This window comes from Melitaea cinxia, chromosome 23, assembly GCF_905220565.1.
Source record: "Melitaea cinxia chromosome 23, ilMelCinx1.1, whole genome shotgun sequence".
Taxonomy (NCBI): Eukaryota; Metazoa; Arthropoda; class Insecta; order Lepidoptera; family Nymphalidae; genus Melitaea; species Melitaea cinxia.
The window spans coordinates 12,788,621-12,813,018 of record NC_059416.1 but is presented as its reverse complement, the minus strand read 5'-3'; the positions used below and the strand labels follow the sequence as shown (position 1 = coordinate 12,813,018).

Genomic DNA, 24,398 nt, shown 5'->3' with positions numbered 1-24,398 from the left:
TTGCGTATTTTCCACTCGGCAGGATGTCCATATCTTCCAAGCTACTGAATATTTAAGTTTGATATTTCTGTATGGTAATGTTAAAGACATAAACTATCTTTCATATGTTTCGAAAACACGATTCCGTAAAATTTTCTCGCTACAAAAAAATGACGGGAGAAAGAGTGACGGGAATTAATATTATAATTCTCGGTACCGACTGCATCATTCGGGGAAATACGCTAGTGATAACGCCTCATAAAATAATGACTAATGAGTTAAATATCGAGCCGGTAATCTTTGCACCAGAGATCGCACCCGTCAATAGCATCATCAATATATCCATCCCTATTCACACAATGAATATATCGGACGGTTTCGGACAAGATATCGATAACATCGAAAACAATATAAAGCGGCTAAAGTCGGCTTCTAAAAATTGTAATAAATCTTTTAAAACTGGTAAATCTCTCGGATGCTTGAGGGACTCGATGTAGTCGTTGTGAGTGTCCGCATCTAATTTCTGCGTGATTATATATACGATGATAGGGTCCCAGTTCTCTATACTGACTCCCAAGTTTTTGATAGCATTAAGGCATTTGTTGGTGGTGTCGTGAATCCTTTTAATTGAAATTGCGGACTGTTGCTGCATAATAGGCTGGTTAAAAAGGACACTCATGTGAGAATTAAAAATAAGTTTTGTGTTACTGTACCGGTTGTTTAAAAGATCCCAACATACTTGATAGTTGTCTGTAGTTATGTGTAGATGTTGCACTAGCTTTTCTGCTTCGCCCTTTAATTTACTTTTTAAAAACTGCATTTTTTGACTATTTGATAAGGCTCGATTCGTGTGGATGGTTTCGACAAACAAGTCTTTAAAGGATAACCACTGGTGGTAGCTCCCACTAAACACAGGGATATCCATTTTCGGGGTGGTTTTCTCCCGATACAGATCAGACCACATCTTGCTGTTGATACTTTTTTTAATTTCGTTAAATTTCCGCTCGTAGCTGCTGAACATTTCTTCGTATTCTGGATCGTCTTCATATAGTTCGCTGTCTATTTCCCAGTGCAATGCGTCAATGATGGTCCAGCGTGATTGTACCGACTTCAAAATATCTTCGTATTCCCATTTTTCTGAGACAATGTCGAGATCGATGCTGCTAATTGTACGCTGAAATGCCTTAAAATTGCTTCTTTGCCTTCTCAACATTTCCTCTAATTTGCTGCTATTACCTTGGGTTCGCGAAGTTTCTTTATCGGATGATGTCACCGGACGTGACACGCTGCCAGACGACGGTATAGCTGTAAAGCCTGGCAGTTGCAACGGGGTGGCTGGTTTTAGTACACTTTTTTCTTTAGACTCACTGGGTAAAAAGGTGAGTAAATAGCTGCGTGTGTCATTGTAAAAATCGGATGTTTTCTTATAGTAATTGCTAGTGAAATATTCGTTTGATTTGTCGCTAGAATCGCAAAGCCTCAAATGATTGTTTTGAAACTCCTGCCAATAACTCTCTAAAGTGCTGAGACGCTTTTTAATATGAGCCGGTGTCTTGCGTTCGGCACCGTCTTTTTTAAAATTAATTAAAAATTGATTCATAGCCTCCATGATCTGGGTTTGGCTAGCTAGAAGATCTTCCATTTTTATAAAATGATATAAATACTGATACTGCTGATAATAGAGAGCTGTAGACTCACCAAAGCTGCTGCTGGTTGACTTACGTGGCGGCCCTTACTGTGCTCGTAAAAAAGTCACTCGCGATATAAGTCCCGCTCACGATAAGCTCGAAGGACCAAAAAGATGTATGTTACACCTGAATTGCTGCTGCTGATTATGGTAGATAAAAGATATAAAAATAAATGTTAAAATAAAAATATATTTGCTAATAATTAATTGCTATTATGAGCTCACGAACGCGCTGTACGATGATGATATGTGAACGTGAACTGATGTATTTAACTAATGAATCGTGCAACTAACGTAAACTGCTGATCGGGCGATAGGTATGTGCGGCTGAACCGTACAATTATGCTTTCAAACTTCATTCAAAATTTCATTCAAAATTCTTCTTCATAACAAAATTCTCTTTATCATTCTCTTTATCATTGTAAGAGCGGTACGCGTGGCGCCCGCCTGTATCCCGTTCCCCATGTAGAGTAGTTCCCCAGAGATAGTCACAAAAATTTAGACGGGCGGCACGAACCACTCATACTTGTGTCCGGTTGTGTAGCACGGAAGCAATAATCTCAAATCACCTAATTTCTTAGTATAAGTTGCTAACTATAACCTTCAGCACAGGGGTCTCATAGGAAGAGAATATTATATTACATTAATAAGTGTTACTAACTTAGTTGTAAGTTTAGTTCTAAGTTTTATCTACCTTACAAGTAGATTATTATTAAAATGTATTTAGTTTATACTTTGTAATTGTACTAACACTAGACTATAAGAAAAATTGTTACTAACACTATATGGGCTAGCCCCGAAATGAATATATTATTATTATTATAAACTTGAAACACAGAAAGATGTTTTATAATTTGGTCGTGACTTCCGATTGCTAATGACAGCCAATAAGAACGATTATCATTTAAGACTCCGTACAGAAAGTTTTAAACGATTTTGTAATGAAAAGTTAAAATAAATGAGAGTGCACAGAATAAATAGATATGCGACGTTTGATAAGGAATTACATTTTATTGCACACATATGTATGTCGGCGCTCACGTACTTGATAATTGACTCCGATAACGATAACAGCTGATAACAGATGATAGAAGAGTCAAACCTCCGAGTGGCAACCAGCGACCACAAGCCCGCTGTATAACCACAGTTATGGCTTACTACCATACCTTCTCACTAGCCATTAGCTAATAGTATAGATTATGTTATCAAAGTTGTGTTAAATATGAAAATGACAAGATATAGTATGCACGTTTGTTTTAGATTTCATTTAGAAAATTATTAAGCACCCGAAACAATTCATATGTAGGTGGTATATGAAGAACGGCTATAACTTTAAAATTTAATTACAGATTTAAAATTGTCAAATTCTTTGATAACTATTCCGTGAACCGTGTGGGATTAAAATTCCAAAACGACGGAACGTCTGCCAAAGTTCTACAATGGATGTGGTACCTTTTATCGAAATTTAGTAATTAGAGCGTCTATGCTACCTCAAATTGCGTATTTTCCACTCGGCAGGATGTCCATATCTTCCAAGCTACTGAATATTTAAGTTTGATATTTCTGTATGGTAATGTTAAAGACATAAACTATCTTTCATATGTTTCGAAAACACGATTCCGTAAAATTTTCTCGCTACAAAAAAATCGCAAAGTTACCTCTATTTTTGTATTAAATAAAACCTTAATATCTCAGTAAACATAGAAGTTATGGACTTGAGATTAAGCATGGTAATTGAAATAAGTATGAAGAACATTTTATATGTTGCGTTTTAAAAAAAATAGCTATTGATAATGTTTGTGGGGAGAAAATACATATAATTCGCGCGATGAACAACCAAGCCTTTCAATTCTCATGTGTATTTGGTACGGGTGAAATCTGAATTCGAGCTGAAGTAGTGTAGCCCCTTAAGTCCGGCATGCAATAAACTACACATTTTATATTTAGATGCACGCTAAACGCTTGTAGCGATTATATTAGTATTCAGAACGCTCGTTTAGTCTGAACCTAACAGGAAAATCTGTAGGAAACTACGCGAGAGCTCGCAGGTGCACGCCGCTCTCTACGACTCGGAGAGCACGTGGCACGCGGCACGTGGATCACGGCATGTGCGTACAGTCGTACATCCGACTGATATTATAGATGCGAGTTTGGGAGGATGGATGTATGTTAGTTACTCTTTCAGGCAAAAACTACTGGACCGATTTTAATGAAACTTGGTACGTAGATAGCTGGAGATCTAGAATAGCACATAGGCTACTTTTTATGCTGACATTTCACGGGATCGGAAATTACGCGGAAGAAACCGCGTGGCGCCAGTACATCACTACAACTTCAATGTTTATTCGCAATTACATACTGATTGCCACCATGAGGTCTTAACTTTCAAGGTGTTGGTAAACATCACAATACGCTACACCTTTGCTAAACTTTTTTGTTCCAAAGTAGTGATTTTTTACTTTCTTTTCGATATACCGTCGTTAGACTAAACAGCCGGTAAAACCATGAAATAGTCGTGAACGAAATCACAGAAAACGTTTTCACTCGTTTTTCTTAAAACCGTTGGCTCTAATCTTGACGAGTGTTGGATAAATTATTCCGTGTATTTCCGTTTATCCTTCGTAACATTGCGTTAGTAGAAAAATATTAAGTTCATTCGGAATAAAGTTATTATTATCCTAAGATCGATCGATAATAATTATTATAATAATAAATTAAATAAATAAATAAATTATTAAATTATTAAATTATTAAATGCTATAATATCTTGGACACGAGGACATAATTTTGAAAGATATTATTCGTATTGGGAAGTTAGATTTGACTATTTAACTGTTTTACTAAGTTTTACACGGTCGTTAGAGACGCCATGGACAGAGACGGGTGGAGGCAAATCATCCGCTTCAGATGCAACCCTAGTGCTGACCATGATCCTCAGACATGAGGGACCGACAAGAGTAAGAGAGATTTACTTGACGGAGGTGACAGCTACATCTATACAAATAAATGAAATTGGAGTGTCTGTTTGTAATATTAAAATAACCGCTTTTTACTAAATGCATATGAATGAATACACGGTACATTATACTACAATAACATTTTCCTCAGTCCAGTCCATCAGTTCCAGCTATTATAGCCGATTTTGACGGGACTTTTACTGGCAGAGATAGCTGATGTTGTAAGAAATGACTTAGGCTGCTTTTATTTTAGAAATTTATTTTATAGCTGCAAACTGAACAATAATTTTTTTGCTTAATTCCACGCGAACAAAGTCGCGGGCACAGCTAGTTTGGAATATAAATATCAAATTTAATTTTACAAAACAACATAATTGTTTCTATAAGTCGTGAACCCGTTACGCAGAGTTAGAGCGATAGATACGAAAGGACGTAATTCCGCGTAACGTATTAGTTATCTGTCGAGGACAGAAATATTTTCAAAATTAAATTTACAATTCAAAATGTGATGTAAAAAGTAGCTAATTTTGAAGTAGATTTTATCAACGTCAAGAAAAATGTAGTAGATACTTGATAATGTCACTGAGAGCCCGTTACTAATCTCAGGGGTATTTGCCAACATCATGAGTTAGACTACGAAAAGATTACGTACCATTTATTTTTCGGAAAAGGTCAAAATTAAAGTAAATTTAACATTATGTCTACAATCTTCTTACACCCTCACCTTATAGAACCTGGGTGTAAAGGTAGACGACAGTCGCTCTTTGTATAAATCAGTAACCAATTAGAGTACCAAATATTAAGACCATTAATTGTAGCAATTGGTTGCGGGTTCGATTCCCGCACATGACAAACATTTGTATTAGCCATATCGATGTTTGCCGTAGTCTGGATGTTTGTGCAGTCCTTGTGGGTCTCCCGACCGTGCCTCGGAGAGCACGTTAAGCCGTCGGTCCCGGTTGTTATCATATACACCTGATAGCGATCGTTACTCATAGTAGGGAATAAATCCACCAACCCGCATTGTAGCAGCATGGTGGATTAATCTCTGATCATTCTTCTACACGGAGAAAGATGCCTATGCCCAGCAGTGGGATGTTACAGGCTGAAGCATAAGCGTAGGTATCAACTAGTCTTCCTTCAGCCTGCGATATACATATGGCTCCTTTGAATCAACGAGTATTTCGGGCGCAGGTAGTCACTTAGAATAAGGTAAACTTGTCGTTTCAAGTTATTCCAATTTCTTGTACCAGTAAAAACGGCTAATGGGCAGGTAGAAGAATGTACTGTAGTTCATACCTGAGCAGGCCCTCGCGCTGCACCATGTACCGGAAGGTCTCCGAGATGCTGCCGTTGTTTGCGGAGCGAAGCGACTGCATCCGCGTCTGCGACAAACAAACGACTTACTAATTTGTATGGATATTACCTTGACAATGAGCATCTGACGAAAACACGCAGAAATAAAGAAATCCCTAGTGATTTAATGTATTGTAACCGCTTATAAATTTTAAATACTCGATTAGATGTAATTACGTCGTTTATTAGCATGACAGTCTGCAGCGAGTTTTTGTCTCGATTGCGTTTAGCGAACCATCAATTTGTGTCCATTTATTTGCCGCATGTAATTTTTTTACATGACTCCACAAAAGAAGAGATAAAAAAATTACGGTACGCGGGAGAAATTAAAACAGACATAACAAACAATATGACTTAATCATCAACCTGATGTCTGCTAGGCTATAATTTGGATATCAAACTCAAACATGTGGTTAGCAAAAATGACGTCGCGAACTTCTATATAAATCTGAAACTACGAAAATCGACACATTTACACGAGAACATCCACTTCGTTACGATGGAAGGATACTTCGGGCTGTGCGTTGTACTGATGAGCCTAACGGTAAGGACACTGGCGTTAGACGGAGAGATGGCAGAGCTCGCAAAGATGCTGAGAGACAACTGCGTCGACGAGACCGGTGTGGATGTGGCTCTGATCGACAAGGTTAACGCGGGCGCGGATTTGATGGGCGATGGGAAGCTCAAGTGCTACATCAAGTGTGTGATGGAGACGGCGGGCATGATGTCCGAGGGCGCGGTGGACGTGGAGGCGGTGATCGCCGTCCTTCCTCCCGAGCTGCTCAAACACGCGGACCAGTTGCGCACGTGCGGGACACAGAAGGGCTCCGACGACTGCGACACGGCCTTCCTCACGCAGTCCTGCTGGCAAAAGGCCAGCAAGTCCGACTACATCCTCATATAGAGTTACCGCGTGAACAACTACGTTCTTATTTATATTATTAACTTTAAGGGCCTCTTTCAGTTGTGGATAACGCTGTTTGACAGATGACGCTGATTATCACTATCGAATTCCAGTATATCAATGGCATAGTTCTATTCGCAATTGTGAATCTAAAAGTTGCAGTTTCTTAATTGAAGCAAAACATGTCCTAATGGCATATTCCCGCTCTTGCTGTTGAAAGTCTATTTTTTTTTTTATTTAACTTTATCCACAAGGGGTGAAACAGGCGCTAACTAACTGGCCTTCTAGAAATTACTGTTGTCGATAATCAGTTAATCTAAAACTACTGATGGCTGTTTCTTTACCATTAATCGTGGAGGGTTGCATACGGTGTAAGTTGTACAAGTTGTAATACAATGTGCACAGATCACAATTAAAGTTTTTTAGCAAAATATTTTTATCGCAAACAATAAACAGTATGTTATTTACGTATTTACAGGATCCTTTATCTGTTCATCTCCATGTGGTCCATTATCGTGTAATGAATTGTTTCTAACATTGTAATGCATCACAATGCTAGGAAAAATTCATTCGTCTCCCCGCAGAGACAATGTTTAAAAACAAATAAACTACTTTCTTGATTTACTTACTGCTGTTTTTTTTTCATTTGTGCAAGATGTGACAATTCAAAATGCTTTAGAACCTACTACGTATATATAATAAAGAAATCGTATACATAATACTTCTTTGTTCAAAGAATTCTAAGGAAAAAAGAACTAACACTATGTCCACCTCTAAATCCAACATTATAACTTTAAATTTTACAAGCCAAGATATCTGATGGATACAACACTCAGATGTCAACTATAAATTATGCCCAGGACAGTAACTGTAAAAAGAGTGGAGATATAAGATTATGTCATAAATAGTAAGGCTATATGTAAGGCCTAAGATTTATATTTTCTCTGTATCAAACAAGGCTACTGTTCAGTATTCACAAAATGTTACTTTATCATGTAGTATAGTATATATTATCGACTACATTTCGGGCAGTAAGGAAAGTACAGGAAGTATTTAAAGTGAATGACAGAGTTTTTTAAGAAATAAAATTCTTCAACTGTAAGTACAATAGATTTTATACTACATATCGTTCATTTGAATTCAAAGCTAACTTAATCCAAATATGCCTCTACCAGTTAGCAACACATAAGCGGACTGCACTTTGCTACGTGGCTACAGCAGAGTAGAATTCACAAACTGCATTAAAAAATTTCGGCCCTCAGTTCCCGACAGCTCCACTATTCCCGGCTACATAAGATTGCCGGTGGAGGCTGGATGAAGATTACAGAAAACCGGGATATTCGGCGCGAACTTGAGGAGACCCACGTCCAGCAATGGTCTGCGATAGACTGATGTGATGTGATGTGTGATGTGACTGCACTGGTCAAGAGTTACAGGTTCACAAATGTTAAGAAAATAACACTTACAGAATTTGGCTTTTCAACATAACTCATATAATTTAACAAAATTATACCTAATTTGTAAATGAATGCAGAACTTATCAAAAACAATTGAAATGTATCACCTATTTTAAATACCTCGGAGCAACAAGAGCAATTAAGTAAAGCTAATTACGAGTTTATAGTAACATTAATTAACCGAAGTCTTCACATTATTTATCAATTAAAGTTATAGCTAAGCATATTAAGTATATTTGCTTTTTATGACTTAATTTTGCAACTTTGTATATATTGGAACATAAATATGTTCAAATAGATAAAATATTGCCACATTTCTGTTGGAGCATAATATTTAATATTTCAAGAGAAATTTAAGTTCTACTATGCATTTATGCCACTTCTTCTTAGACAATATCTAAGCCATTTTGTGTTCATTCTTTTTTTAAATACAAGTACCTATACTTAATGATTATATTAAGAAAAAGTAAATTGGTGATAACAGCGTATGGTTTATTACGGAGCACTAATATCTATACATAAACAAAATAGACATGAGGCCGACACTGATGTATAACTAATTTTTCAAAATAAACAATTCTTTGCATTGTACTCAAACAATAAATTCAAATTTCTTTATCAAAATTGTAGAACAAACTTGAAGGACAGTAACTACAGACATATAATCATTAATTATACACTAAGACATAATTTAATTAACATTTCACAGTATGACCCACACTTGATTGATTCAGTCTGTAACGTCCCACTGCTGGGCATAGGCCTCGTGGGTAGTCTCAGTTCTAATCCTATCTTTGAGAGAAACCCCAAGCATAGCCTATTTCCATTGACTTTAAGCTTGTGGACCAGTCCCTTCGTCAGTATCCACGTCTCGGCTCCGTATGTTAACACAAGCAGGACGCATTGCTCGAAGACTTTTGTCTTCAAGCATTGTGGAATCTACGAAGTTCAGAAAGAAATATTTGTTCAAATATGACTACAGCTAGTGGTGTGCTCGGCACTCACATCACTATACCAGAGTGGTCATCTATGTAAAATGCCTGAATTATACACTATACTGGTAACATATATTATTATATGGCCATACTATTCATTTGTTGAGTGTGAAAGATTTATTTATTTATTAATGTAAACAGGAATGTGTCAATAATGAAAACTCATTAACAACAATTATCAACTATTACATAATAATTTCTGCCATTGTGAGTTTCTTTCATCAACAATCTATTGTTTACAAATATATTAATGTAAATGGCAAATGTGTTCAAACAAAATGCTGACATTAGAAACGGTTCTGGCAAAATGTAAAACATACGAATCAACAAAAGATAACATTACCCAGACAATAATTTTTATTGTATAATAAAAATGTGTTATTTATTATAAAGGCTTACTGTCCTTGTTTAGATAATTTAAGTAATAGAATGAGAATGGTGCTAATTCTGATGTTACAAATATTATTTTGATTACTTTTTTATAGCAACAACGTGTAGGAACTCATTCTAAAACAACATGTGATAAAGTCACATTTTTAATTAATGTGCAAAGAGCAGAACAGAATTTAATAGTCTATTTATGCAACAAAGTAACTTTTAGGAACTAAATTAAAAAATATTTGATTGTGACTGATTATGTTTAGTTTTATGTGCGTTTTGTATTAATGAAAATTAACAATTTAAAAAACTAAAATAACACACTTTAATTTGGATACTGAAAAGAATTAAACTATTGTAATTTCGTAAAGCGTGACTTCTGAGGTTTCCAAGTTAATCAGGCTTCTTTAAATTGGTAAAATGTAATTCAAAGATTACATTACATAAATACATACACTCGAACAAGTCAAGCCAATAAAAGCATATTAAAAAGGTAATCATTTTTGCACTACTGACTAATTATCTACTTTTATTTTATTCCCAGGCATTTTGCAATAAAGACATAGCTGTGAAGAATAGAAGAAATACAAGGTACTAAATAGTTTTGACATTATAGTACAGTTTTACAATTTAACAAATTACAGACTGTGCAGTCTGTACTCCATAGCTAATAAATATATTTAAATACAATAAATATTAATGCCAACTCTCTTATTCATTAACCCTTATCTATCTATATATATATAAAAAGGAATGTTTGTTTGTATGTCCTTTACAGAATCGTAAAATATGCATTTGATCATGTCATGATCTTCAGCAGTGTTGTGCATGAATACACAAAGGTTTCTAATTTGGTAGGAACAAAACAAAGCATAGCAACGCACACAGGGTACAGCTATTTATATAAGTGATGATTATTTCCACTTTATGGTTTTCAACTATCTCGAACGCCACTCATCTATGCTCTAGTGCATATAATAATTTATTCAACTCAAAAATATATATTATATTTTATGACAGCAACTATGAATCACAATTGTTATCAATAAAATTAATAATTCAGTATTTTCAACAAAATACAATAAGTACTAAAAGTTAAGCTTAAATTATTTTACTGTAACACTTGTAATTGCATATTACTAAATACTATATTTCCCATAATCATAGATTAAAATAATGATGTAGAACTCTCAATAATACAATAAATGTTCAGAATTTGAAAACTCCAAGCTCAGGTTTTTGCTCTCGTTTTTTTTTTTTTTTTTTTGTAAAAGTATATATTTTTAAGCATTTTGCAATTGCATTTTTGCAATAATTTTCAAATAATTGTAAATCAACACATTCTTAAACTTCTTATGATTATCAATTCAATATAAATGTCAGTTAGCGATATTAAAGTGTGTTATTAATAAATTACTAGATATTTAAGTGTGTTATTAATAAATTCAATATCAAAATTTATCAACAATCATGCCTCGCTTGAAAAACCCTCTCTAGCTTACTAATGACTTACATTTACATCTATTTATAATTTCACTAAAAATAAATGTGTACGTATCAATTTGTATGCATTTTGAATATTTTTTAGATCTGTTTATCACTGTTATGTATCTCAAGGTCACTTGCTAAAAGACATGCTGATATTGTAACATTTTTGGTTTAATTTATCCACATAAATAGCTTAAACAGAGAAATGAGTTATTTAAATATAAAAAATAATCTTATCAATAAGTATATTGTAAAAACTGTTTTTTTTTTAAAGTGAAATTCATGTGTCCCATAAGTGCTCAATAATCATCACACATCACATTGCATGGGTCATAATAAAGTGCTACCTGGATTTTAGCTAGTTTATTATCATTAATTGGGCCCTTTATTATCACAAATGTCCACCCAATGTAAGTGTTATTGATATTAAAGATATGTGTTTCCTTCGCTAATTGCGAAATTTCAAGTAGAAAGGTTTTTATATAACTGTGCTGCTGTGTGTAGCTAACAGATTGGTGGCGTAACAAGTCAGCCGACAGATCATTGGCAAGATTAGGTTAGGTTGTCAACGTCGCAGAGCTGGCCCCCAGGCACGGCGGCAAGCCGCCGCATGTGTCAGAGATCCGAGAGCTTACCTTTACGGAGTCCAGAGGGTACATTACGCAATGCTCCATCACCCCCGCTATCGCTCCGGCGGTCATGTGTGTGATGGAGCTCTGGGTCGGAAGGGTTTCATAGTCCTCAAAGTTCATAATACTCACAATATACTAACACTTATTACAAAATAATCACAATCCGGGTAAGTTGGTGGGTTTTTTATTTTTACCAATATATCAATGTCATTTTCGCTACACTATTTTCGTCACAGTCATCCAAAATTTAGAACAGATCAACAGAACATACAATCGAAATTGACTTCGTGCAGTGCGATGTGATTAACACGCGCGATTGTCTGTAGCGGGTTACCATATACTAAAATTATTTAGCAATATTAATCTACCTATTTATTTTATAGAATTTATAGTTTTATACTCTGTTACACTAATCAGACCCTTATTGCCAAATGAAAAAAAAATATTTTTACAGATTATATTTGTATCATTGCGTAAGAATATATTTTAGGGAATCGTTAAATAAAAGTCAAAAATTTAATGTTGTTACCATCTATCGTATAATTTGGTACAATTCTTAACTTATAACGTTCTTTATGATTAATCACGAAACCACTCTGGTATAGTATTTAGTACGTGTACTAAAGACTATCGTAAAATTACTGGATATAATAGTTTTAGATTGAAATATATAATTTGTACCATTAAAAAAGTCTTTAAAATTATCTTTGTTCGTTTGTCAGTTTTTATTGTATCCACAGTCTTCTACGCAGGTCTTGCAACAACAGTAGTGGGCTAGTGCGGGTACGTCGGCATAATGTTTGCGCTTTTCTTTTCAATTTACTGCTGCGGCAGCAGTGCTGCCAGAGGCATAACGATAGATGGGTGTGACGTCATCTATGACGTCGAGCGATCGCTCGCGACGGCCACCGTCCTTAGGTCGAACGATAGAATGGATTTTCTGGGCGTTGCGGACGCTTAATGGAACGCGGTCATTGTCTATCAAATTTTTTTTACTAATGTATTGATTTGTTAGCAATTACATTTCTCCATGGTTTATTGTCTTTCTAATTAAGAAAAAGTAGTTAATGAGTTATCAGTTAATTGAATAGATATTGCGTATTGACTTCCATTAGGAAGGTTAATTGGCACAGCTAGCACTGAGCAATGCATAAACGATGAATATGAAGATTTCATTTGGCAGTTAAACATAATGCATGTGCTTACAATATTCTGTTCACTTCTCGTTATTGACGTTGTTCATTATGGTAAATGATATTAATTTTTTATCTGTATTAAGTGTGACAACCGCTCTGGTATAATAGTGCGTGTGCCGTGTTGGTGCCGTCTTAACACTTATGGTCGTGGGTTCAATTCCCGCTCGGACTGGATATCTTTGTTCATACAAATATTTATTTCCGGTCTGGTTGTTAGTCTTTTGTGGGTCTCCCCACCGTGCCTCGGAGAGCACATTAAGCTCTCGGTCCCGGTTGTTATCATGTATACTTGATAGCAATCGGTTAAATATTCATACTTTTTTTCATTACTCTTAAAATATGCTAAAAAAATTTTTGTTATTGTAAACTTTATTGATTACTGCAACATTTTTCTTATTTATAAAAATTCCAGACAAGATTTTCTTATAATTAATATTGTATTAAAACCAATAGTGTTTATGTTTTGTTATTGTGTTTGTATTTATACTTTGTTCATGTCGCACCTGTGCAGCAGTGTACTATCTCATCATTACAGAGTAGCATGTTTAAGCAATCTTTCTATCTTATATAAACCACATATTGAACCATTTAATATTAAAGTTATGCTCACTTTTAATCTAATTACATATGAGAACAAATTTATTAACATTATACCCACATTATATAACCAGTATATTAAAATTAAAACAATGCCAATAAATATGCATCTATTGTGTAAAATATTTTTTATACTTAAAGTTATGCTAATTAAACTAATTACATATGAAAACAAATTTATTAACATTATACCCACATTATATAACCAGTATATTAAAATTAAAATAATACCAATAAATATGCATCTATTGTATAGAATATTTTTTATACTTAAAGTTATGCTAACGTTTAACCTAAATAAATACTGTGAGTACAATATTGTTTACATTATACCCACCTTACATAACTCATATATTAAAAATAGAACAATACTATTGGATATGTATCTGTTGTATAAAATATATATTATTATTTATATTTTTTGTTTTTCTACATTTAATCTAAAAACGTATTATGGTAAATTTTGTTTACGTTATAGCCATATTATATATTCCATATACTGAAACAATACTATGTAGTATGTATCTTTTATACAAAATATTTTTTGAATTATTATATAAATTAAATGAGATATTTAAAATTATACTAAATACGTGCTATGGGTATAGTATTATTTGCATATTGCCTAGCTACACATTTTTAAATATATTTAAAGCTTGCTTTTTACAACACAGGAAGTTTTGTTCATTTGAATAGTGATGATGCAATCACAAAATTTTAGGATTGGTTTTTTAAATGTTGGGTCGCTTGGGACGGGCCATGATGAGCTCGTGGTGGCAATAGATCGTCATCGACTCGATATACTGGCATTAAATGAAACTTGGCTTAAAGAGGGCGAGGAGGGACGAGCGCCTATAGTTCCTGGTTACCGTCTACGTCACAAGCCTCGGCCCGTCGCAGCATCCCGAAGTCGTGGGGGTGGGGTCGGATACTATATTAAAAAAGGCATGTCTGTAGAGGTAATATCGCATCCAGAAAACCCGATCGTCGAACAGATGTGGGTAAGTACCAGAGTTAAAGGTAAACGTATCATCGTCGGCACCGCTTATCGGCCACCTTGGTTGAATGCACGTATCTTCTTGGACGCACTCACAGATACCTTTGCTTCGCTGACAAGTTACGACCACATATTCCTGCTTGGTGATTTTAACATAAATATTTTGTGTAAAAGCAGTTCGCTGACTCGAATGTTATATGAATTTTTGAAAGTTACTAACATGCAACAATATGTAGATTCCCCTACACATTTTACCAGTCATAGTGAGACCCTGATCGACCTCATATGTTCTAATACACAGCCAATAGGAGTACGAGTGGATTATGTGTGCTCACTTAGTGATCATGCTATACTATCCTGTGAAGTTGGTGTCCGTAAAGATACAAAACATAGCAATTGCATTTACTTTAGGCAACTAAAAGGTATAAACGATAACGAATTTTCTGAATTAATGAATATCATAGGGTGGCCTGAGGCGCAACCGACAGAAGGTGTTGATTACATGACATCAGATCTTAATGACAGGATGCTAAAGGTATTTGATATATTATCACCATTAAAACTACGCCATTTTAAAGACGTTGGTTATCCTTGGATTACATACAACATAAAGTTAATGATGAAGAAACGAGACGAGGCTCACAAGAGGGCGCGGGCGACTAAATCTGAGAATCATATTGTTTTTTATAAAAATCTCAAACGTACGGTTCAAAGTGCGATTTACAGAGAGAAATGTGTATACTACAAAACTTTTATAAACAATAACTTGAAAAATTCCGCATATTTATGGAAAAATCTAAAGCGCTACGTAGCATTTAAGACTAAAAAAAGCCATATTTTGCCATCAAGTCTTAGAGACGCCGAAAAACTCAACAGCTACTTTTTGGATGTACCAGGCAGGCAAGTGGCTTCTATTTTTGATATTACGTATTTTCAGTCACATTGTAATTTTACAAATATATTTAGCATTTCTGTCGTTGATAGTGACACTGTTTTGAGAACGATAAAGAGTCTGAAGTCAAATGCTATCGGATGCGATGGAATTTCTTTAGACATGTTGATCATGTCCCTCCCCTGTACGTTAAACGTGATAACGAATATAATAAATAAATCAATTGAAACGAATTCATTTCCATCCATATGGAAAAAAGCGATTATTCGTCCCATCCCTAAAACCGATAACCCCTTAAAGTTAAAAGATCTGCGACCTATAAGCATCCTACCATGTATGTCGAAAATTCTGGAAAAAATTGTACATGAACAGCTTTCACAATTTCTTGAAGCCAACAATATTCTCCCAGAAAAACAATCAGGTTTCCGTAAAAATCATAGCACCGTAACAACGCTTATAGATGTAGTAGATGACATATTGAATGCGCAAGATAAAGGGGAGGGAACCATTCTAGTGCTACTAGACTACTCACGTGCATTTGACACCATAAATATACCGCTTCTGCTTTCTAAATTGCACTACTATGGTCTCTCTTCAGATGCTGTCGAGTGGTTTTCTAGTTACTTAAAGAATAGAACACAAGTAGTGGAGACAATGGATGAAGATGGAACTGTAGTTCACTCGAGACCTAGATTTATAAACAGGGGTGTTCCGCAAGGATCAATTTTGGGTCCTTTATTATTTATACTTTATTGTGCCGACCTGGAAAAGCATGTGAGTGCAGCAAGTATCCATACCTATGCCGACGACATACAAGTTTACATTTCTTTTAAAGCAGACGACACTTTAAGTGCAGTAGACAAGCTTAATTATGATCTAGGAAATATATATGCATGGTCAGAAAGTAACGGTTTGGTACTTAACCCAAACAAAACGAAGTATTTAATTTTGGGAACCTCCAAACAGATTAAAGAGATAACATGTAAAGCACCTATAATTAAAATAAACAATGTAGACATAGAACGGGTTAGTGAGGCTAGGAATTTGGGCGTTATAATGGATCAACATCTTAGATTCGAAGAGCAAATCCTTAAAACTGTACGAAACTGCTTTTACAGATTGAAGGTTTTATATCAGATCAGACCTTTTGTATCGGCTGAAATCCGAGTAAGGCTATGCGAGGCGCTAGTTTTGTCAAAGTTGAATTATGCTGACATTGTGATAGGCCCTAGATTATTAAAACGCACGAAAAACATGGTACAACGTGTCCAGAATGCATGTGCTCGGTTTTGTTTTGACATTCCCCCGCGCACACATGTAACACCATATCTCAATGAAAAGGGTCTATTGAGAATGGAAGGTCGAAGGCAACTGCATTTCGCTACATTGCTGTTTGGTATAGTTAAAAGTAAAGTTCCTAAATATCTTTTTTCGAAACTAAACTGGGCAAAAGATTGTAATAAGAAGTATAATACTAGAGCGACCTCCTATTTGATGCTGATACCCCGACATCACTCCGCCGCTTACCGGGGATGCTTTAAATACTCTGCGGCCAAAATCTGGAATGATATCCCACCGCCACTAAGGGAGCTGGCATCGATTGTCAATTTTAAAACAATATACAAAAAATACCTAATTAAGGAACAGGTACAGAACTTGTAAGAGCCGATTAATGATAAACGACTGTACCACCGGTACCTACTTATTTTTTAATAAAATAAAAGAATGACTGAAAGGGATGTTTAGTGTGTGATGTGTGATGTGTATGTGGGTGTACATGATGTATCTATATGTGTATCTGTGTATGGATGTATATTTATTATATGTGTACTTTATAATATTTGGTATTGTTTGGTTACTACGTATGGTCTTGCTGAATTATTGGATGCTATTTATTGGTTGCTGCCGCTGTCGTTCGCATGGTACCCGAGGTGGCTACTGAAAATCAGCGTGTGAAATTTAGGGATCTTACTATGGTCCCCGTATTTCCACAAGTGCTGAGTGGCCATCCTTTTTGTGACGGTGCACTGCTGTACAGGTGTAAATAACTTTGGTAGATGAATTTGTTGCTTTTTTTTTTATTATTACTCTTTTCGCTTTATTTTTTATTTTAATTCTTTTTTTATTTGATAAAATTTTACTTTTCTTATTTTAAATCAAATATTTAAATTTTTAGTTACATTTTTACTTAATTTTGACTTCTTTTTTTTTTTTTTTTTCTTTTTACTTTTTTAATGTATTTGTGCTCTCATTGTGTTTGTTGTATGTCTGTAAGCAGTGTATGTGTCTCAAATAAATGTCTTTCTTTCTTTCTTTCTTTCTTCTTTCTTTTCAATCGTTACTCATAGTAAGGAATATATCTGCCAACCTGCATTGGAGCAGCGTGGTGGATTAAGCTCTGATCCTTTTCCTACATGGGGAAAGATGCCTATGCCCCCAGCAGTGGGATAACACAGGCTAAAACGTTAGCGTTATATGAATTAGGTGTATTAAGTTATAATCCTAAAGGGTATCTATAACAAATCATGATTAAATGCTTAGGCGCGTTTTGTGTATTTTAAATCAATATCGGATCAGATATCGGGGATCGGATAAATTTTCAAAAAGCGTTTTAAATTGATTTTTACGGATACTTATTTCCATAAAAGTAAAATTTCATTTATTTATAGCCTTTTAGGTAAATATTGTTTGTTTAAAAACCCGCCACATCGCCACGTTATGTCATCTGAGAGCGCGTGACGTCATTTGGAGTAATAACAATGGGCTTGTTCCACCTAACGCCCACAACGCCATCTATATCGACCGCTAAAATTGCCGTTACACTAACGTAAAAAACGCCGCGGGTGTTGTGGGTGAATTTTATAAATGGAACGCATATTTGGGCACTATTAAGCGTCAGGTGTCGACTGTGTGCTCGCAATATGACGGCATGGTGAAAATATGATGCAGGCGTTGCGAACACTTAGTGGAACGCGGCCAATACTTGATCCCACAAATGTCGTCACGTATTTTATAGTTAGTGTTTAAGTACAGATTAAAAATATTGTTAATGATAACATTTTATTTCTTCGGTTAAAAATATTTAAATGAATTATATTAAATTATTAATCGATAAATAATCGTAAAACAGTATATTTATTTTATCTAAGTATAGTAAAGATTTTAATTTGATTAAATTCCGAGAGTAATATTTTTTGTCTGGTTTACCTACAACAGAATATTCAGTTAAATTTTATGATAAATCCATAATTTTAAGTACCTAGTCTAACAGATTAGCCAATAGCCGCTTTTCCCCATATCTAGCTCCTTCCTATTTTTCTTTGCCCATTCTGAACCCGACGAAAGATCCGTAGCCCCGACAAAATGCTCCGTCATGTGACCTGCCAGCTTATTCATCATTACAGCCTATACAGTCCACTGCTGGACATAGGCCTCCACAAGTTTACGCCAAAAATAACGTGAACTCATGTGTTTTGCCCATAGTCACCACGCTGGGCAAGCGGGTTGGTGACCGCAGTATTGGCTTTGTCGCACCGAAGACGCTGCTGCCCGTCTTCGGCCTGTGTATTTCAAAGCCAGCAGTTGGATGGTTATCCCGCCATCAGTCGGCTTCTTAAGTTCCAAGATGGTTGTGGAACCTGGTTTTATCCCTTAGTCGCCTCTTACGACACCCACGGGAAGAGAGGGGGTGGCTAAATTCTTTAGTGCCGTAGCCGCCACAGCTTATTCACTAGCGATGTTTATGTAAAAATGATAATCTTTCCATCTGTTATCTAAAAATAATTTTCTTCGCGTGACATGTTCTTATAACAACAATGTGATGTAGAACACGCCATAACACGCGGACAACATTTCGGGTTCGCGCCACCGCGGCACTTCAAGTACATACAAATGGATCTTCTGCACCGCGGCAGCTTCAACACGACCGACTGCGTGAAGGAGTGGCTCAACTGCTGGGAAGTGGTGAAGTAAGTTGATATGTGCTTCCTAGCTTTATTTTGTTTAATTATGATGGCACATGTGTCAAACAAATGTTCTAGTTTTCTCAGTTGGTATAGTGGTAACGACCTATTAACTTCAATAGTTATGATTTTGTTGAAAGAATTGTGGCGACATCTATCGCACGAAATACGAACGACTACAAACTATGTAATTAGAGAAAAACTGACGTATGCTAAATCGCGCTATCAGAGTTTTCAAAGTGAATAAGTATATATACAAGATCCCGACAACAACCGTGGGGCCGTTAGCCCGCCAGACACAACACCCGTCTGGTCGGAGGATCCTCCCTTTTCGATGGCCGACGTGATTCTTCACACTACGTTTCACACGCATCGCCAAAGAATGAGTCATGAGATTCTCGCTCCAATTGTATCCTCGAATTTATACTCTCATTATGAGAGTATAACTCATATTTGTTTCTGATAGTAAGTAGGTAGCAGTGATTTCTTATTTGTTGTGTATATGTTCTTGTCACTTTCACTCGGAGTGCACTTAAGGTTTTTACTTATGGTTGTTACCATAAGCATCTGATAACGATCCTTAGAGTAATTAGGGGTAACCGTGCGCAGTGGGTAAGCGAGCGCACCGTGTATACCTCCAGAATGAGATGCGCGGGAGGGGTGGTTTGTTTGAGTGAAAGAAAGACACCGTAGCGGCCAACTAATTGTGACATGACATTGCACCACATAATGTTTTATTCACTTCTGATGCGTTTTTAACTAAACTTATTAGTTTCATTGGTAATTTTTGGCATTTTGGAAACTCGTGTTGCATCTATGTTTTGAATCCATTAAAGGTAAGTCATATTTTGCTTGATAATAAGCATATTGTAGTAGATTTGTGAAAAATAATATTCAGGTTATGTTCGCTGCCTAAATCTGTATCAACATTTATTTGTATTTAGACTTCCTGGGGAAAGTGTGCGCGGGTAAGTGTGCGCACGCGTACAGTTACCCGTGCCTTCATAAATTTTTAGATGGCATAATTCCTTAAATGATTTACAGATAAAATTCTAATTACACCTCTTGAAGGTGCTTATGTATTTTGATTTCTTTATGTTACAGTGTTGATCATCATGCCGCGAACATATATAAGGAAAAAACCTGAACTAGCACTAGTGACAGAACAACAACTTGCTAGGGCTAAACAACTTATCCGAAATGGAAAAAGTAAACGAGCTGATGCTACCGCCATAGGCATAAGTAAGTAAATCCTGCACAAGAGGCTTAAACTGAATGAACTCGCAAATTCAATGGATCGTTTTATGCCAACATTCGATAATGAACAAGAGCTTCCTCTTATCGTTCATTGTAAGAAAATGGATGAAATATTTTTTGGACTCACCATAATTGATTTATGGAGATTGGCATATGATTATGCATCTTTGAATAATATCGATAACATATTTGATCATTCTTCAAAAATAGCAGGGCGTGACTGGGTTGCATGTTTTTTAAAACGTCACGCTGAACTAGTTATCCGACAATCTGCAGTAACCAGTCTGTCTCGAGCTATGGGGCTTAATAAAGTTCAAGTTGACCGATTCTACAAAAACTTAGAAGAATTGTATGAGAAATACAAATTTCAGCCGTCGCATATTCAATGTAGATTAGACTGGTATGAGGACAGTGCCAAAGAAAACTCCAAAGGTGGTTACTAAAAAAGGAAAGAAGGTAGTGGCTAAAGTTGTATCCGCAAAGAGAAGTGTCACCGTGACAGCAGTTTGCTGCATGAGAATTAATGGCCAATATATCCCACCAGCGTTTACTTACCCTCAGAAAAGACCCCGTGATGATTTAGCGGACTGAGGCTCATCACAAAGTATTTGCATGGTGTCTGACAGTTAACTTTGTGATTGAGATAAATATGATTGAGCTCGAAAAAATATACTAAGTTAAATTACCTTTGTGACTAAAAATGAAGACTGAATTAGTAATAGGATCTTCCAGACAGTATTGTCCCCAAAATAATATTTTTGTAATTGTTTGTCTTTTTACTGAATAATGCGTTTACTTACCCCATACGCGTTCACTTACCCCATAGTGATACGCACAGTTACCCGCAATATGGGTCGAGTGAACGCATTCCGATTTTTTCTCTTTAATTGTTTGTTGCATAAAGATTTACTTTAAATTTGTTTAATTTTTAATTTCCATTTATAGGCTGATAAATGCTCTTTTCAAGGATAAACTTTGTATTTCTTTAGCTTTAATATTTAAGACACAGTATCGTTTGAAAGGCAAAAGTGCGCACAGTTGCCCCGAATGACTCTACATTCGATAAATAAATTATTTGCTAGACCCTCTTCTACGTAAACAACATTAATCGATCTATGTTACGATATTAAAATAAAATGTTTTCACAATTGATAATGTACCTAAATAACAAGTTAATTTATGCTCATGCGTCACTAGGAAATCAGCCAAGCATTATTGTAATAAATGTCAATTAATATGCTGTAGTATAATTAGCTTTAGTTACGTATTAGCTTCCTATATTTTATGTGGATATGTTAAATCCGATGTTATAGTTATACTAAAATGTAAATGACGGTTAAAATAACAATTAAAATATTGTATCTATGATTAAAATCAATCAAGACGTGTTGCTTGGTGTACTGCGCAACGACCAAGAAGCGTTGCTCGGTGCACTGCCCCCCGACCAATGATCGTGGCTCGGCGCACTGCGTATGGCGGATGGCAGTCCTGTAGCCCGTGCGTGGTTGTGGTCGCTTACATAAGTGTATAATCTATGGTCGCAGGGCGGATGTGATCTGCTCGCGCGCGGACGTGTACGAGTCTATTTGCGGCCCCATGCGCTTCGACTGCCACGAGCACCACGGCTGGGTCGAGCGTGAGTTATTGACACGTTGTTGTGTGGTAGAGGTTAACAGGATTTGCGAGTACGCTGCGAGTGCGGTACATTTGATCCATTGTTAAATAGTAAAAGTAGTTTTTTATTAAAATCGTGTCTTTATTTGTTCTTTCGATTACATTACGAGCTTCAATCTGATTATGGGTGTGCATGTACTTTTAAAAGAAGTAAATTGCCCATACACAAGGGCGAAGTCCCCCAAGTCGTATATCATTACATAATATAAAACAGTCGCTTCCCGCTGTCTGTATGCTTAAATCTTTAAAACTACGCAACGGATTATAATACATGCAGAGTAGAGATATAGTAGAGGAACACTGATAGTTTTTTGCAACCGTGGGAAGCCGGGCCGGGTCGCTAGTATAACATACATCACTTTTTCCATTTTTTAATTAAAGTTATAGAGGACATAATGCTAAGACTGGACTTCCCTCTTTTCCACAAAGATGTAATGGATGGCCCACAGACGACTTTTAAATGTCCACAGGTAACGAGCTGCCGATATTCGAGTCCTTCTGTAAGACTTACAACAGACCAACGTAATAGATGGAACAATGCGAAGCCACCGACTGCTATTAATATTGTATTATTAGGGTTGTTGGATGTAATAAAAACCACTTGTTAGTCAGAAATGCAATTTTATTGTTTAGAAGCATCTTTCTCTTCGCTTTGAAAATTACTGACAAAATTGCCTTCGCTTGGTGCTCCAGTTCGTAGTTTTATTTATTACAGATACTAGTTTTATTTGTCCCAACAAATTAATAAGAAAAGAAGAGTAACCGATTAACCATAAATAAGGACTTGAAATAATAAAAATGTTCTATTATTGAAATTATCATTTTTGACCAGCAAAATAATTATTTTTACCTACTATAGAATACCTTATAGCATGTCACAATACCCACTAACTGTATCAGAATGGAGGCAGTTAAAGAATAGCGGTATAAGAATCGGTTACTCTTCAATATTAACAATTAAATAAAAACTTGTCAATCATTTATCCACTTGATACAACCGACGGATAAACCTCTGGCAAGTATATTTTAACATATACACTGACGATATATTCTTTAATACAACCTCAACAGCTCGCACGGACGAGGCGAGGTCCGGGCACACGTGTAATACAAAGCTCACTTCTTAACATAAAGAAGGCAAACCTAAATATCTTCGAACTCTCGACCGACACTTTACATTAAGCCGTACAAAATAGGAAAATAGGTACAGTACATACTTTACACGATACAGAGTCGACGCTCAATACCATTCATTATCGACAAACTAAAAGCGCACACCGTCGAGCGACGCGAGCGCGGGGGCTCGGGAAGCGCCCGCGCTCTCGACCTCGAAGCGGTCATCTCATAAAACACCGATCATTAGGTAGTAATAATTTTAAAAATTCTATCATTTATTAATTTGAAATAGCACATAAATACACTTATCTAAAAACAATAACCGCACGACGAGCGGACTCACGCGCGCTAGTCGCCACCTTACTCATATCTGGCTAAAATAATATTAAAAACAATCGTTATGATCACAAGTACGCCGCACGCACACGCGCACGCGCCCACGCACACACACGCTCACACACACGCACTCACACACGCGCACACGCTCGCCACACGCACACGCACACACACAGCCGTCAGCCGCGCGTCAGTTCGACCTCGCGCTCCGCCGTCGCCCGTACAATGTCCTATCCGACTGCGACTTTGACAGTTACGATACAACGTTAATAGAACTCGTATAGAGCGTGCGTCAAAACTTCCAGTACGCAGTAGCTGACAGATAGGACGTTGACGGGTGTTTGTCAGCAGCTGTCCGGCGCCGCAGCTCTCACAGCGACATCTATCGGCGGCCGCACTAAACCTACCGCGATCTGCGCCCCCTGCGTATAATCGATATATTTGGTTCTCACTAAAGTAAACGGAGGTCACGCTCGCACACGGCCATATATCTCTTCTATACATATACATACAAGGCATCGATATATTATTAGTTACA

The 24,398-nt window shown here is 36.2% G+C and overlaps 3 protein-coding genes across 3 annotated transcripts in view; 2 read left to right on the top strand and 1 right to left on the bottom strand.

The window, feature by feature from the left end:
• LOC123665143 (mitoferrin) overlaps positions 1-12,238 on the bottom strand; it is a 43,908-nt gene extending 31,670 nt beyond the window's left edge. The window contains exons 1-2 of the mRNA XM_045599488.1: positions 11,837-12,238; positions 5,923-6,008 (exon numbers count right to left, since the gene is read on the bottom strand). Coding sequence (XP_045455444.1) covers positions 5,923-6,008; positions 11,837-11,953 — 203 coding nt within the window. The 5' untranslated portion in view covers positions 11,954-12,238. The remainder of the gene's footprint in view (positions 1-5,922; positions 6,009-11,836) is intronic.
• LOC123665022 (general odorant-binding protein 69a) lies at positions 6,454-7,507 on the top strand. Its single transcript, XM_045599383.1, has one exon. It carries the CDS (start codon positions 6,479-6,481, stop codon positions 6,881-6,883), a length of 405 nt encoding a protein of 134 aa, XP_045455339.1. The 5' UTR covers positions 6,454-6,478; the 3' UTR covers positions 6,884-7,507.
• Positions 12,239-13,008: 770 nt separating the features above from the next.
• LOC123665023 lies at positions 13,009-23,019 on the top strand. The gene is made up of 4 exons (XM_045599384.1): positions 13,009-13,080; positions 19,342-19,483; positions 22,279-22,370; positions 22,879-23,019. The coding sequence occupies exons 1-4, from the start codon at positions 13,026-13,028 to the stop codon at positions 22,932-22,934; spliced, it is 345 nt and encodes a 114-aa protein (XP_045455340.1). The 5' UTR covers positions 13,009-13,025; the 3' UTR covers positions 22,935-23,019.
• The last annotated feature ends 1,379 nt before the right edge of the window (positions 23,020-24,398 follow it).